Raw genomic sequence first — 15,375 nt, 5'->3', positions numbered from 1 at the left:
AAAGGTTGAAGGGAGCTTTATTATCACTCAACACTCAAATTAAAAGTATTCTTTACCAAACTGTGCAATGGGATCCTTTACTCGCCTTCGGCTGGGACATATTTTAGTATCCAGAGTCATGAGAGGACAGAAAATGTTGATACAAAGTAAAGCTGCTGATTGAACACGGCAACATTACTATTACTCAGATGATGTCTTCAGTGTGACCTCAGCCTAAACTTATCATGTAGGATGTAGAATTATCACTTTTCCTGTTTTCTTACAATTTGATCTTTTTGTGACAACACAGAGAAACTCAATGGAAACTTGTAATTTTCTGTCTCACGGAGAAGATTTCACCTCCGACCACATCGGTCTCCCTTGCTGGGTGTGGTCGTCTGGGCTGACATGTGCGCACGCTCTGGCTGAGACCACACCCGGTGGTGATGTCACAGACTACCGCCGGAGTCGACGTCGCTGCCAGAGGGAGGCGAGGCCAAACCTCTGAGGGTCAGCGATGCTTCGGCAGGCCGTAAAGAGACTTTTGTGAGTCTTTTGGGCTCCGCTTTTTGCATTTCTGAACGCACGCACGCACGCACACACTCACACACACACACCCTGAACAAGCCAGACCAAAGAGAGCTCAGAATCATAGTTTTATTTGGAGCTTTGAAGCAGGTGTGAGAGGCAGCCTCATCCGAGTCTCCTGCACTGACTGTCCGTGTCTCTGTGTGTTTTCGTTGTGCATCTTGTGGCTCCGCTACGCCTCAAGACAAAAGGTCCAGCAGGTTCCAGTTTCAAGTTCCAGATCCTGTTTGTGTCGACGGATCCATCAGAGTTCCTGTGCATCAGCCTGGCTGAGCTGTGCTTCTCTTCGCTCTCGCGAAAACAAATAAATAGATAAATAAATAAAATTCCTTGTGCAAAGACGTCACTTGACAAAAAAGGGTGTTGCCGGAGGTTCAGAATCGTCTTTTGTTCTTCGGCCGAGTTCCTCCTCCTCCCAAGTTTTGTTTCCAAAGGGCGTGATGCTCACCGCCCTGCTTGGTTTGGCAGCAGAAGAAACGGGACAGGCAGACACAAAAGACAGTCAGAAAAGTCGTGAAAAAGTCGATTAAGAAGATAAAATGCGGCGGCGCAGATGAAAGAGGCACCGTATTAATCAGTGGGACTTCACTGACTAGTGTGCTGCTCTAACCACTGAGGTGCACATTCATTTCTCACATACTCAATCGTGTTGTTTTTTTTGTCAATCTATACAGTATTTTTGGTTTAAATTTCGTAGAATACTCACATGCCGTGTTCTAACTCCTCACATGCTCTCCGGCTACATTCTCTGCAGAAGACACACACACAGTGAGAGCCTGGATCAGAACGACTGGACACAGAAACTCAACACTTGTTTTGTTTTTTTCACAAAACGACTCTTCAGCTCGTGCACTGCTCCTCTGTGGCTCCACGCCATCGTCTCTGGTTACAGCGGAATTTCTCTGCTGTCAGAGTGTCAGACGGCGAGGCATCCAGTGTTTGAAGGACTCGCCCACAGACGGTGTCGGGCCACGAGGTGCACGGATGTAATTAAGCTTCTCAGATGCCACATACATCACCTGTAATGACCCGCTTGTGTGCGGCCACAGACAGACAAGACCACAGTTACTTCACAGACTGCTTCGCGGATACGTCTGTGTGAGTGTGTATGTGTGTCATGCAGGGACACTCTCAACACTCCACTTTACAAGTAAACTCTGCTAGTGTAACACTTCAGCTTCCCGTAAAGCTGCGATTCCTCTCGGCGATGGCGAAGGGAAGAGGCAGCTGTATGCAAGTCCAAACTCATGTTGAAATTTTTTTTGGGGAGAAATGCTTCGAGGCAGGATCAACTCAAGAAATATGTTCTGGGGTGACAAAGTGGCAGTGACCTTCTGATATGGCAAAAGTTCAAGTTATGTAGAGTTAATTACTGCCAATATGTGCCTTTTTTATCTTCTGTGATTAGCTTTATTCATGACAGTATTGGCTTAAGTGCTTAAATGCTGTAGTGGAACACATGCATATTATTCTTAAAAAAGTCTTGACAGTCATAACTTGGAAACCACAAGTATGGGAGACACATTGTCTTTATTTATGCAGCAACAAAGAGGGAATTCTTACCTGGCTGTGCTGGTATAATTATTAAAAGATTTAGCATGATTTCACCCAAATGCATGGACATTTATGATGGAAGAATATACAAATATCACTGCAATCAGGCCTAAATGTTCATGCAAAGCCCTGTTTCTTTTCCAACCTCGCATATCAAGGTACTTCTAGTCTTGGTGCGCATCCAATCCTAGATATTGATTAACTCCAGAGTAACCTATTAATAAACCACTGTGTTGGCTCCCATTGCAGACTTTGATTGAAGACACTGACCTGGGCTAGAGGTGACCGACGTGGCGGCGGTGGCGGCAGCGGCCCCTCGGCCTCCGCTGGCCAACAGCGCCTCCTGGTTCTCGGCCATGGCCTGCTTGGCCAGGTAGCGCTCCCTCTTGATCTTCAGCTCCAGGGACTCCGGGACGTCGGGAACGATCCAATCAATGGCTCGCAGCACGAAGAACACCACATGCTGCAGAAGACAGGGGGAAGAAGAGGAATCTCCTCGTTAGATTGGAGAGAATTAATTCCTCTCGGCCTGCAGGTGTCACACTCGCTCTGGATGCAGTGTCGCTGGGTCTAATTAAAAAATAATTAACCATGTAGAGTTCTTGTGTGGGAGCGTTCCATGATGTCTTTCTCAATGCAAAGTATTTTGGGATTTTTGACAAAGCAAGTTGTTCATTTGTGCGATTGCTAACAATAGTTAGCCTCTCTATCTGGGAAAACAGGTCGCTCCTCAGCCCTGCGTCGTGAAGTCAGCGGTGAGATTTATGATTTATTGAGCGAAAAAGAAATACTTAGACAATCAAAATTCACCTGCACTTTTCAATCTGATATTTTCAGTTGCGTAACATGATGAGTGGCTCTGTCTGCGGAGAGTTGATGAAACATCAATTTTCTTCCCCCCCACTCATTACGACATTCCTCCAGTGAACTTCAGAGCGCATTAATCTAAATAAGCAGTAGTGGTAGTAATTCAAATATTATTCTTTTTCTTCTTTGGCAATTTTTGTCCTTCAAACTTGAAAATAAAGGCACATTTGAAAGGTAATGCCATTCAGATATTTTGGCATCATGTCACACACAGTGTTTAGACAAGGAGCCCTCCAAGCCAGACAGTGAGTGTGGCCCTGACAGCTTTCAATAAAGGGTTTGTTGTTGTTATCATTTTGGGGAGAGCTGAAAGACGATCGCACTCATGAGTCAAAGTGTGTCCAGACAGGGTTGCTGGAACAAGCCAATAAAAATGTTATGATATGGGTGACGGCCCTCAGAGTGAGTCAGCCGAGGATCATTTCACAACCGGCATCGCTCTCAGCAAGGACCAGGAGGAAGGGGCGGGACTTGCTGACTACTGCATTAGCTTTCACAGGAGACATTATAACTGCAGGTAGTTTCCCGACAAGACGTCTGAAGAAGAAAAATCATCTCACACTGTTTGTTTGGGACTCTGAACGGCCACTTTTGGTTTTTTTTTTCCACAGAGTTCTAGCACTGTAAAACTTGCACAGTCAAGGTTTGCAATAAAACAGCACTCACAGTCAAACAGAAAATGTTTGAGCGGCTCGCTGTACCTCAAAGGCGATGATGAAACCCAGTCTGACGGCGAGGAGCTCCCAGTAGAAGAGTGAGTAGTTTCCACTGTTGTCCCTGAAGGCTTTATATCTAGCAAATAAAACACAGAGGCCCAGCAGAGTTGGCTGACGTGCATCTCCTTCAAAAAAAAATTCTGTCCGCACAAGACAATTTTGTGATGTGATTATTTACATTTTTCCCAGTGTTTTTTATACGTGTCTGCAGCCTGTCGGCCAAACCACCCAGGAATGAGGAAACTTCATCCTACTAATGTTGCTGCTGCATTCTTTCGAAGGTTATGGGGATTGGCCATTTGTGAGGTCACATAGGGTACAAGGCATCAGTGATTATTCTCCCAGGCCCCCACGATGGCGTTTGCTTTTTCCAAACATGTGGAAGGTCCATCAGTTTTAGCAGGAAACTGAATGCATGCGTTTTAGCTATAAACAGAGGGCTAAGTTTGCTCCACTCTGAAGATCTCAAGAGTGTTTTTTGAATAACTAACGTTGGGAGGCTCTTCCATTTGGGTCTGGAATAAAATACAACGGTCTGAGAAGGTAAAGTCAGGCTAAAATGAACATTAATGCATACGCCTGCAAACAGAGGGCTAATAATTCTCTTTTGTGGACATGCAAAGTTGCACCAATGGAATCTGGAATCAAAACTTGTTTTAAAGGAAATTACTGGTAAGAAACTGCATAAAGACTAAATGGTCAATTTCACTTTAGCAGACTGCGTACCTGCACATGGGGTACTCGGTGTAGTTCAGAGGGGCGTACGCCAGGGTGAAGTTGACGTATCCGTGGAGATCGTTGTCATACTTGTACTGGTAGAGCAGGCGAGGCAGGAAATCCGAGGTGAAGGCGATGAGGAAAGCCTGCGGACGTCGGAGGGAGAAAGGAGGAGTCAAGCAGGGGTCGTGCAGGGGTCAAGCAGGGGTCAAGCAGCCCAGATCGGCCTGCAAGCCCGACTCACGTTGGCGATGACGGACAGGTGCGACAGGGCCTCCAGGATGTTGAACCACACGCCGATGTTCTGGGCGCGCTCGGCCACCGGCCGGCGGTACTCGCACACAAACTTGTGCGCGTCCAGGCGGATCTCGGCCCAGTTGTTGAGGAGGGCGAAGAGCGGCGCCAGGGGGAACGCCGCCACAAAGATGGTGATGAAGCCGAACTGGAGCACTGCAGCGCAAAAAAAGATGCAGCCGACCGACTGAAACTTCCATCGTGATTTTCCATTTCGCCATGCGTGTCATCTTTCTCTCAGACGATTGTTTCGACGCAGAGGGAGGAACTTGCCCATCTCCAGGTACTCCTCAAACAGGCCTTCACACTCCACCAGCTGGTAGTCCCGCTCCCACCGCCGAGGCTCATGGGACGCCTTGCTCCCCAGCACTTTGGACACAGTTCTCTTCTGCTGCCAGGCCTTCACTTTGCTGTCAGAGAGACACACCAGCAATTAAAACACAATCGCAGTTTGGGAACTGCAGTGTGAAACCCAAGACAACACGGCACAACAAGGAGTTCTATGGACCAGACCGGTCACTCACTTTCCCCTTTCCTCTAAATGTGTCTCTCAAACAGAAGGTAAACGTGATGGAAACTGCCGCACTGCAGCACCGCTAATTGTCCCAAAACTACAAGAAGCCCTCAGGGGCGTCTCTCTGCTTTGTTGTCTGGTCGGCTGTGTGTGTGTGTGTGTGTGTGTGTGTGTGTGCGTCTAGACGACACACGCACACACACACACACACACACACACACACACACACACACATACACACACACTGTGCCAATGCTGCGGAGGCTCGGTAATGAGCTTCACTGCACCAAACACAACCACAGTCCGTTGCAGCGTGATTCACTCACATATTATCTTTCCATTTTAATCCTACTGTTGTATTTAGACTGTATTGGTCTTCATTTTCATTCATGGTGTACGAATTCATTTGTTTCTAGATTCAAACAACACAGCATGACAGGTTAACTTCCTTGTGAGAGGTTAACTTCCCAAACAAGGTGACAGCAAACTTGAAGCAAGGTGCTTTTTTTATGGACCCTCCCGCCCAGAACAAAACAGGAAACGTACGGTAGAACAAACTCCTGGATGTTGTTGATGAGCTGTTTTCCCACCATGATGATGAAGAGCTGCTGGGCCAGTTCAATGAGGCAGCCGCCGGGACCGCACTGCGCCACACACAGACACAGACACAAACACACAGACATAAAACTTAGTGGAAAACTTAGTGCAGAAAACTTTTGTTTTCTGCATTTTGCTGCAGATGAACAACAATGGCAATAATAAGGAGAACAATATTTTGTTTTATTTATGATGCACTTTGCCTTTGAAAAGTCTCAAAGTACTATAATAATAAAAAAACAGAAATAAAACAAGCAATGCCATTGAAACAGGTTAAATATTAACTCACGTCTTCATTTCTCATCCCAAACAAGGTGCCATAGTTGGTCGGGTAGCCCACAAATCTGATTCGGGAGCAGAGGGGGAAGCAATCTGAAAACTGAGTATTTCCTTCATTGTGACACGCTAATGATTTCAGCGGCACTGACGCCTCACCTCCCTTTGAAGAACGCCACGTAGAAGGGCGACGAGTAGAAGTTGACGAACTGGAAGATGAAGACTTTGAAGATGAAGGCGTTGTCGTACTGCGTCTGTGTGCGGTGCATCTCTGCGGAACAGAACAGTGTCCAGTCGGGTTGATCACCATGTGTCATTCAATAATGTGATTTGTTTGCGGCGCTGCTGGGCAGCAGTGACGTCGGGGAGACGTGTGAGGGCGGCGCCGACTCTTACCCCACTTTGTGAGCTGCTCGGCCAGCGCGGTGTAAACCCGGCCCATCAGCAGGATGAGTCCCAGGTTCACAATGCTGCTGGAGACGTTGGCGATGGTCCCGGCCTGAGGTCACATGCACCAGTTGTTGAGCGTGCATAGCGCTAGCGTGTCTTTCTCTGTGTTGTTTTTTTATTTATTTTTTTTACCTCTGTGCGCAGGACGGGGCTGCCGGTGTGAAACATCATCACGCTGATGATGCCGCGGCACATGACCACAGTCACCAGGAAGATCATCACCACGCACAGCTGAGGCAGAGGAGGCAGCAGTCAGTGTTGGGGTGGTGGGGGGGTTGGGAGGGGAGGGACTTTCAGCACACAGCGTTTTAGAAGGAGAAAGAAAACGTTAATTTATTCCTGTTTCACACCCACGTTGTTGCGCGCAGCACAGCCAGATGGAGCGCGGCCAAGTTTCTACACCGCCGCTCGTGAGTAGACTGATTCTTTTCCCACCGCTGAAACAAAATACAGCTTCTTCGGCTCCTTTTTCTTTCTTTTTTTTCTTTTTATTTAGACCCACAGGCTTTTAAAGCCTCTGCGCACTGGTGCCACAGGGATGCCACCTCCGTTCGTCTCCGTAAAGAGAATGACGGATGGAGTATTTTTCCAGAACCAAACATGAGTTGATGCCGAGACTGAGCCTACGGCGGTTGGATAAATTAGATTATTTTAATGTATCTTTCCGCTGGGCAGGAGCCCTGGAGGAAAAAGGGCCTCAGCTGCTGGTGCAGGAACAAGCGAGGCAGCAAAAGACCTCACAACCCTTTCAATAAGCACGTTAGGAATGACAACACACAAAATACATGTCCAATCCTAATCTATTCTATCAAATTAGATCTTCAGAGTACCTGAGGAGAAGCCACACAGACACAGGTAGAACCCGCGGGAATCGAACTCACAACCCCTCCTGCCGGGCGACCATACTGAAGCTGCTGAAGCTGAAGCCCTTTTTCACGGGGCGCCTCACCATCATGATGATGACCATGGAGCCAGTCATCATGCGGGACAGCCGGGTCTTCTCCGGGAAGTAGGGCTCTTTGACCCCGGTCACCGGGTTCGGCTTCATGGTGGGGGCCATGGCTGTGAACTCCGGCCGTGGACGCTCCTGGTGGGTGGGGGCACATCCACAAAACACACTTGGTTCTACACCACGTGGACACAAACAAAATGAACGTGAAGTGAAAGTGCTAAGCGTTCAATCAACCTCTGCAAAGAAAATCAAGAATCAAATCAAAAATAAAAACGTGCTCAAGAGTGTGTGTCATAACAAACTGCTAAATGGACCGACAGGAACTGGAGTGTGAGACCTCTTCTTCATGGAAGTCCATGCAGTCCCAGTGGTGAGCCAGCGTGGCCATCTTCCTCTTCCAGTACTCCAGGAAGGTGACGGCCCAGAAGGACATGAAGACGCTGAAGAAGACGGTGCCCGGGTGGTCGAACAGGTAGCCCATCTGCCCGCAGGGAGGGGTCGAGAAGACCTAGCTGAGCTCTCCGCGTGCTGGTTGCAGGTGTCGTAGCGGCTGAGGGTGGGTTTACCTTGGCCATGGTGCAGATCTCCGACATGTTCCAGGCCTTGCACGTGTTGCAGAGGGGGCACATCAGGTAAGTTCCTCCGCTGTTGCAGATCTCTTTGCTGCAGACAGACACGGATGAGTGGGAATATGTCTTTCCATTCTGATTCTCAACTCGAGTTCTTCTAATGATGAATTTAAAAAATTGTCGTCTTTTCAGACAGAAAGTTTCTCTAATCTTGTCCCAGCTGAGTAGACCATAACCAGCGCCAGAGTTCCGCTTATAAAATCAAGTCTGCATTTCTCTGGAAAACATCTACCCTTCTTACTTATGGAACGCCGAGATTATTGTGCACTAATTGGCCATTATCACTTGAGACCCCGTTCATCGCCGCCGCCACCGCCACCGCCGCCAGAATGCTTCCCATCTGTTCTCCTCCAATCAATGTCCTGGATCTCCAGTGTGGTCTAATGAGGCTCGTGAATCTGAGACATTCAGTAGTTTGCCTCCCTGAGATATTGACCCGTCTTGCATCCTGCCGCCTCTCTGCTCTCGTACTCTACGGCAGCGAGTGTCCACTGTCACAGACAAGACAGGATCCAAAACACAGAGGGCTCGAGTTGCTGCTTGTAAGGGAGGACTGAGGGGGATATTAATACAAAGTTTTCCTGTAAATTCCTACAGTTCCGGCTACTGCTAGCCAGCAGGCTATGTTAGCCATTAGCATCAAGCAGTGCCGTTCAGCACCAGTTGCAGATTTGGAGGCGAATTCTTCTACGGTTCAAAGGCAGGAGAAAGAAATTCAAGTCAAATCCAAGTGCAATGTTTCACCAGGTGTCGAAGTCTTGCTCTGCATGTAGACAAAAACAAACCGGCTCCCGCAGGCCCCCAGCAGCCGGAATCCGGACTACAATTTAGCCAGCTATGCTAGCAGGCTAACATTAGCAGCATATTAACAACTGCACCTGTTTGCTGCTATTTGTTGTTAGCTGACAGTGTCAGGCTTTTGGGGAGTGACACATGTTTGCGGCACGGAGGGAGAGGAGAATCACGTGCATCAACATGATCATGCAGCCAAATCATAGAGAGCAGAAGAAAAACACACACCCAGAGGGCACTACTGCCACTCTGCCACTGATTCATCGTGTAGCAATTGTTGCTTATCCTGAAGTTCCAACATGGTATATTCACTTTACACTACAGCTCCTTCAACACGCTGCTGGTCTTATCTAATCCCTACTGTAATTGCCTGCAAACATTTACACCTTCGCAGGGACTACGACGCTGCAACCGCTGAAACCAGTGGGTGTGAGCTGTTATGACGTTCTATATGTTTTGAGGCAAAAAGCAAACTGCAAAAGCAAAGTCTGCTGGCAAAAGCAAAAACTGTCTGATAAGCTGAACGTTGAGCTGCAACTCCTTCAATGTCATCCAGAGGCCAATTTGAGAGCACGGTTGCACTTTTCTGCCTCTACCTTGTTTGAACCTGTCCAATCGAGCACTTCAGACGATACGTTTATTGGCTTTCCTTTAAGGAGTCAGAGCAGCCAATTGGGCACAGTGGTTTGTTTTGTGGCAACAGCAGAATAGCAGATGCGTCTGCCAGCATTTGTCTGTGGGGGAGAAGACGCCGCACGGACACGACAGAACCAAAATTACTGCCGTGCTGTGGTGAGGTTTTTTTTTCTTTCAGGAGGAGGCCTCCTTCCAATAAACTATTTAACCTTTTTAACCGTTTTGCTAGAGGGAGCGAAATCGATGCGCGAGAAAAGACAAAGCCTTCTCACGGTAAATAAGAGCCAAACTGAGCGCACAAACTCGAAATCAATCTTTTCTGGACGAAAAAGGCCCCCGAAGTCTGACTTCTTTTCCAGTGTGCCGCCGCACCCAGTGGTTGGCGATTGGTAAGGAATGGTTGCACCACATCGTGTTTATTTTATGATAAAACATTACAGAGGTATGAGGGAGTTACAACACAATGAGTCAGTGAATCAGTCAGCAGTTTATGTCTAAAACTGTGTGTGTGTGTGTGTGTGTGTGTGTGTGTGTGTGTGTGTGTGACTTTATTTTTACTGGAGACATTGTGGTATTTGACCGTCATGCGACTGTGATCTGATGAGCAGCATCACTGTTACTTGAAAAAAAAAAAATGTATGTATGTACATATCGTTAGCCTAATAGCATAATTGCTAAAAAAGTCATTTGTTGGCCAAATTGTGATATCTGAAAAAAATACCAATGTGCTTGTTAAAAAATGTGTTTTTTCTTGTTTTCTGAAAACATTCAAATATGACTTCTGCTATTAGGCTAACGATATGTATACATATCCACCACTCCTAATTATGACATTCTTACGTTGCCTCTTTATCTTTTACTGTTATCTGTCGATTTATCCTACATGTGCCCATCGTGCGTCTCGTGCTTGGCGCGCACTTTGAGGACTCACGCTGGCGCGTTGGTCCCCATGGACATGACTCCCGACACGAAGACCACCGTTCCCACCGCCGCCGCCGGCAGCAGCCAGGCTGTGTAGAAACCTGCGCGGACACACAGAGCTCCGTCAGTGCTGCTGCAGAGGAATGAGCGCCGAGATCAAGGCTCAATGATGAGATGATGGTTTTTCTGTCTCTAATTTTTTTTCAGGGAGGATTTTGCTGAGAGAAACTGATGCACGACAGACTTAATGGGTTTTACTTATCGAGAGTCAATTACAATTTCCCCCCTTTTTTTCTCCTCCTGAACTGTGACAACATGATACTCTCAGTGCAGTGGATGGAGTTTGAGCTGATAAATGTGCCAGACTGGATTCCGGCCCAGTAGAAGCTTTAAATATTATACGGAAAGTTATAAGAATGGAAATACAGCAGCCGGTTTGTCTCGGAAGTACAATACAACTGCCGGGGTTTTGCTAGAATACAAAGAACAGAAACATTTTTCTGATAAAATGCCAGAGAAAATGAATGACAAAGACCTTAAGATGCAGTTATTATTGTAGGTCAGCTGGCCACAAGGAACGCCAATCTAAGACCAATACAAACTGTCATATTCTGAATTAAATGCAGCTCGACTGGTTGTACGTTTAGATCTCACTGGCCGAAACTATTTCCAACCAACATTTTGCACATCAGCTCCATCTCCAAAAAGGCAAAAACGATGCTGCAAATTGCATTTGCAAATTGCTGCAAATGTTTTTGCTAGTGCTGTTTAAAATTTCATATGATAGTCTTCAAAATCGGCATTTAAATACTTTATTAGGTTACAGTTTCAGAGTCAAATATAAGTGTAAGTATAAGGTATAACTCAGACGCACCCAGCCAGGCAAAGTAGAAGGCAACCTTCTCTCCAAAGTACTCCCTGATGTGATCCAGAGGTTGATACTTGTACCATTTGCACCAGCGGGCCCAGTAGTGGTGAAGCACCTGCCTCTGGTTCAGCTCATCAGGGCGGGTTGGCTGTTTCGGGAGCTTAAAAGGGCCCTGAGGAAGCAGACGAACGCAACCCGGCTCAGAAGGAATAAAAGGCTTGAGGTGCACGTGAAACCAGCAGGCAGCCAAACCTCGTGCAGTGGGAAAGCAGCTGAGTACACGCCCTCGTTGACCAGCCTGTCCACGCCCACCTCGGCCCTCTTCCTCCTGCCGTAAACTGTGCGGGCCAGAATCTCGTGCACCTGAAGGGGACGCAGAAGAAGGTCAGTCCTCTGCCGGGTGTGCGAGCACAGCGACAGGCAGGGGAACCTCTGCTGCTCACAATGCGGTGCCGCTGCGTGTTGGTGAAGTAGCTGTCGTGGTCGTCGCATCCGAGGAACCTGTGCAGAGGAGGTGGAAAGAGTAAAAATGGCAATCGCCAAGCCAGGTGCTCCCTCAAAAAAACATAGGTGACAGAATGATGAGCTCACCGGGCCATCTTGGACTGGCGGAAGGCACATGTGTAGTAGTCCAGCGGCCTGTTTGGCACCGACTCGGTCATGACGTTGGGGATGCACAGGCGGTTCAGAACTTGTGCAGAGGTGTTCAGGTCCAGGTTTGGCTGAGCCTGGAACACAGACCAGCTCAGATACCAACACAAAAATGTCCGTCCATCCATCTTCTGTTGCCGCATGACAGTCTGCTGGAGCCAACCCAGCTGGGGTGAAGGCCCAGTTTATGACTGGGCCACATAGAAAGACAAACAACTATTCACAGTCTCACACACACCTAAACCTAACCCTAACCTGCGGACAACTTAGAGTTCCCAATTCACCTCACGTGCGTGTTTTTTGATTCGTGGGAGGAAGCCGGAGACCCCGGAGAGATACAGGGAGAACATGCAAACTCCACACAGACAGGCCCCAGACCTGGGATTGAACCCATGACCTTCTTGTTGTGAGGTCACAATGGCTGCGTTTAGACTGCAGGCAAATCTGATTCAAATCGGATTCCGTTTCAAATCCGATTTTTAGGGCTGACTGTCCACACTGTAGCAAATGTAGCTAATGTCCAAATGGGATCTGGCTCTGTTCAGACTGGGCCACATTGTTGACCAGTCTTCTGTCTGCTCCATTACGTCACAGCTCCGCACCTGGAATCTTGCTCTCTGGTCTGGCACATTGGGTCTTGCGTCGCGTAGAGTGACGTCACCGACAGTCAAAACCGATCGGGTCTCATGTGATTTGTGACTGTTCAGACTACAAACAAGCCATCCGGTTTAAATGTGGATGGGCTAAAAATCAGATTTTTAGCTGGCAGTCTGAACGAGGCTAATGTTAGCCCCTGCACCACCGTGTTGCCCCATACAAATGTACACACTCGACAGGCTGACGAACCTGCAGCGGCGCCCTCACGCAAAGCTCCTCGGCATAAAACACCAAGACCTCCCACGGAGCGCTCAGCTTTAGAAAATGGATTGTCTTCTTTTCATTTGAAGTTTCCTCCTACGAGGGAACAACACAAAGAGTGAGAGAAAGTGTGTGCGTGTGTGTGTGTGTGTGTGTGTGTGTGTGTGTGTGCAGTGGCGATGGAGACAACAGTAAATGGTCGTGCTGGGTGTGCTTTGGGCGTCTGAAGCTCCGCAACCTTTTCCATCAGCAGTCCGGCGCTCTGCAGGTTCTGGACAAACTTCTCCCTCCACTGAGCCATCTGTGCCTTCCTGCGCTCAGACCTGCTGCTCTCCACCTTCACGTCGGCCTGCTGCTGCTGCTCCTCGTCCTCCTTCGCCTTCCCCCCGCGCCGTTTCCTCCGCGAGCGAACTTCCCACACCAGCACAAAGTCTACGGCGCATAAGAGGTGGATGTCGTGATGGGGTGAAAAAAAAAAAAAAAAAACAACCTCTGAGCTTCTGATCCGGAGGATCACGACGCTGCCTACCGATCTTGGTCCTGCCGTCCCTGAAGTAGTTTCCGTGCGGCGGAGCCCACTGGTTGATCCTTTTGTTGCACTGGATGTGAATGTGATCGCCGTCGTCCACGTCTCTGTCGGCCGCTGAGACCTAAAAGCATCCGTTACTAAATGGTTTGCAACAACACAGGAGAGCCGCAGCCCAAGGCATTTCTCTCATCTATTTTTAGCCCACAGGCTGTTTGATCCTGTTTGATTTCCTTTTGGTGGTTTTAACCATAAGAATCTGTGTCATTACACAGCATTATCAAAGCTTCCAGGAAAGAGGGACCCATATTAATTACTAGTTTAAAGGACCCTGCTACAATAGAATTAACTTGACAAATGTCACAGTAATTTAGGTCAACGCGAGAAAGTTCATCTTTTGCTTCTTCACTCCACTTTTTCTGAAAGCATGTGCTAACACATCACTTTGCGATGTCACAAAGGGCCACGCTTATCTTAGCCAGGTGTTAGCCCCACCCTCTGAAACGACCTTGCTTACTTCTTGGTCCGCATCCAAACATGTGGAGGCTCCAATAAAGCATCAGATTTTACAGGAAGTTGTAACTCCCTTTGATTTTTTTTTGCAGGTGGCTGCAAACAGAGAGCTAAATGCTGTTTTCTGGACAGCTGTAGCGCTTTTTGGATATTTCACCATGCTCCGCTATGCAACCTTTAAGTCATGTCTTAGCACAGAACATGATGGATTGCCCCAAAAGACAGAAAAACAGAAAACCAGGGCGCCGGCTATCAGGTTCACCGCAAGATCATAAAGGAGTCGGCGAGGTGTGAAGGGATATGGCTGCTGTGGGGGTATGCAGTTATTTTCTATATTTGCTCATTTGCTCAACTGCTGGTGATGGAACACACACACACGCACACACACAGACACACACACAGACACACACACACACACACACACACACACACACACACACGCACACACGCACACACACCCTCTGCGGCACTAGGGGAGAGTAAAAGCAGCACTCACACATCTCGGAGGGATGAAGCTCCCGTTCTGGAGACTCCCGTAGCTGTCGGCGGTCTGCGCTTCTCTCCCACCGTAGTCCAGATCCAGGAGGACCTCCCTGTCTCCCCCGGAACTCTTCCTCAACATGGTGATGATGAGGAGGAGGAGGACAACGAGGGGGACAAAAAATAAAAGCTGTTCTGTCCAAAAATGTAATAAAATACACGCGTGAAGACGCTTTTGACGGAAGCTTCAGAGGGGAAAAGCTGCGATGGACGCTCCACCTTCACTGTGCAGAATTTTTTGTCTGCTGCTAAACTCTGCACTGGCAGCGGTCGGCGGTGCTCCTCCTCTCCGTCTCCTCACTCACTCTCTCCCTTTCCCTCTCCTCCACCTCTGCATCCGCCCTCCTCTCCTGATGGAGAGCAGTAGAGTACCGTAATGGACCGAGCACGCGAGGAGAGGCTGGTGGCTTCGCAGCATTTCATCAGAGGGAAGACTCCTGGCTCGGCGGAGCATCCCTGTGTTGTAAATAATGTAATAGCCAGTCGGGAGAGGGAGGCTGGGGCGAGTGAATGCTTCCTCATTAACACACACGTTATGCAGGGTGTAGTGTGTGTGTGTGTGTGTGTGTGAGATATCTCCTCTGATGTGGATATGTGCTTCCTCCCCAGCCTTACAAGCTGCTTTGCACATTTAACCCAGTTGGTTTTCTGAAATGCACGTTGCTTAAATTATTCACAGCATCAAACAGTTTTCCTCCGTCTGAGATGTATTTTTAGAGTTGCAGCATCACACTGGCACGCAGGGCGATGCAGGAGGAGATCTGTTTTTAATGTCTGCATTATTTAAAATGCAGAACAATGATAATACTAATAGAAGCATTGGGGTTCTCTTTGGAAGTGCCATTTGATGTTTTAAGAACTCATCCATTGAAATTTGATTTATTTCTACCAAGTGTTCCTTTCAAGAAACTGTTTGTCTTGTTCTTGCTGCATTATG

At 48.0% G+C, this 15,375-nt stretch overlaps 1 protein-coding gene across 1 annotated transcript; it reads right to left on the bottom strand.

Annotated features, from left to right (window-relative positions):
• On the bottom strand, positions 1–15,018 carry ano11 (anoctamin 11). Its single transcript, XM_076026496.1, has 24 exons — positions 14,395–15,018; positions 13,389–13,509; positions 13,098–13,291; positions 12,848–12,955; positions 11,942–12,078; positions 11,794–11,851; positions 11,603–11,713; positions 11,357–11,522; positions 10,493–10,583; positions 8,071–8,167; positions 7,842–7,985; positions 7,502–7,639; positions 6,685–6,783; positions 6,499–6,601; positions 6,262–6,373; positions 6,116–6,170; positions 5,776–5,873; positions 4,989–5,125; positions 4,666–4,871; positions 4,431–4,567; positions 3,690–3,780; positions 2,386–2,584; positions 1,274–1,315; positions 1–1,022 (listed from the first exon to the last, which is right to left on the bottom strand). Coding segments are annotated over exons 1-23 (2,730 nt in total). The 5' UTR covers positions 14,521–15,018; the 3' UTR covers positions 1–1,022; positions 1,274–1,313.
• Between the last annotated feature and the right edge of the window lie 357 nt (positions 15,019–15,375).

This window comes from Nelusetta ayraudi, unplaced genomic scaffold (genome assembly GCF_046127955.1).
Source record: "Nelusetta ayraudi isolate G7.1 ecotype Tasmania unplaced genomic scaffold, CSIRO-AGI_Nayr_v1 ptg000019l, whole genome shotgun sequence".
Classification (NCBI taxonomy): Eukaryota; Metazoa; Chordata; class Actinopteri; order Tetraodontiformes; family Monacanthidae; genus Nelusetta; species Nelusetta ayraudi.
The sequence above is the reverse complement of the archived record's forward strand: the minus strand, read 5'-3'. Positions and strand labels throughout refer to the sequence as shown.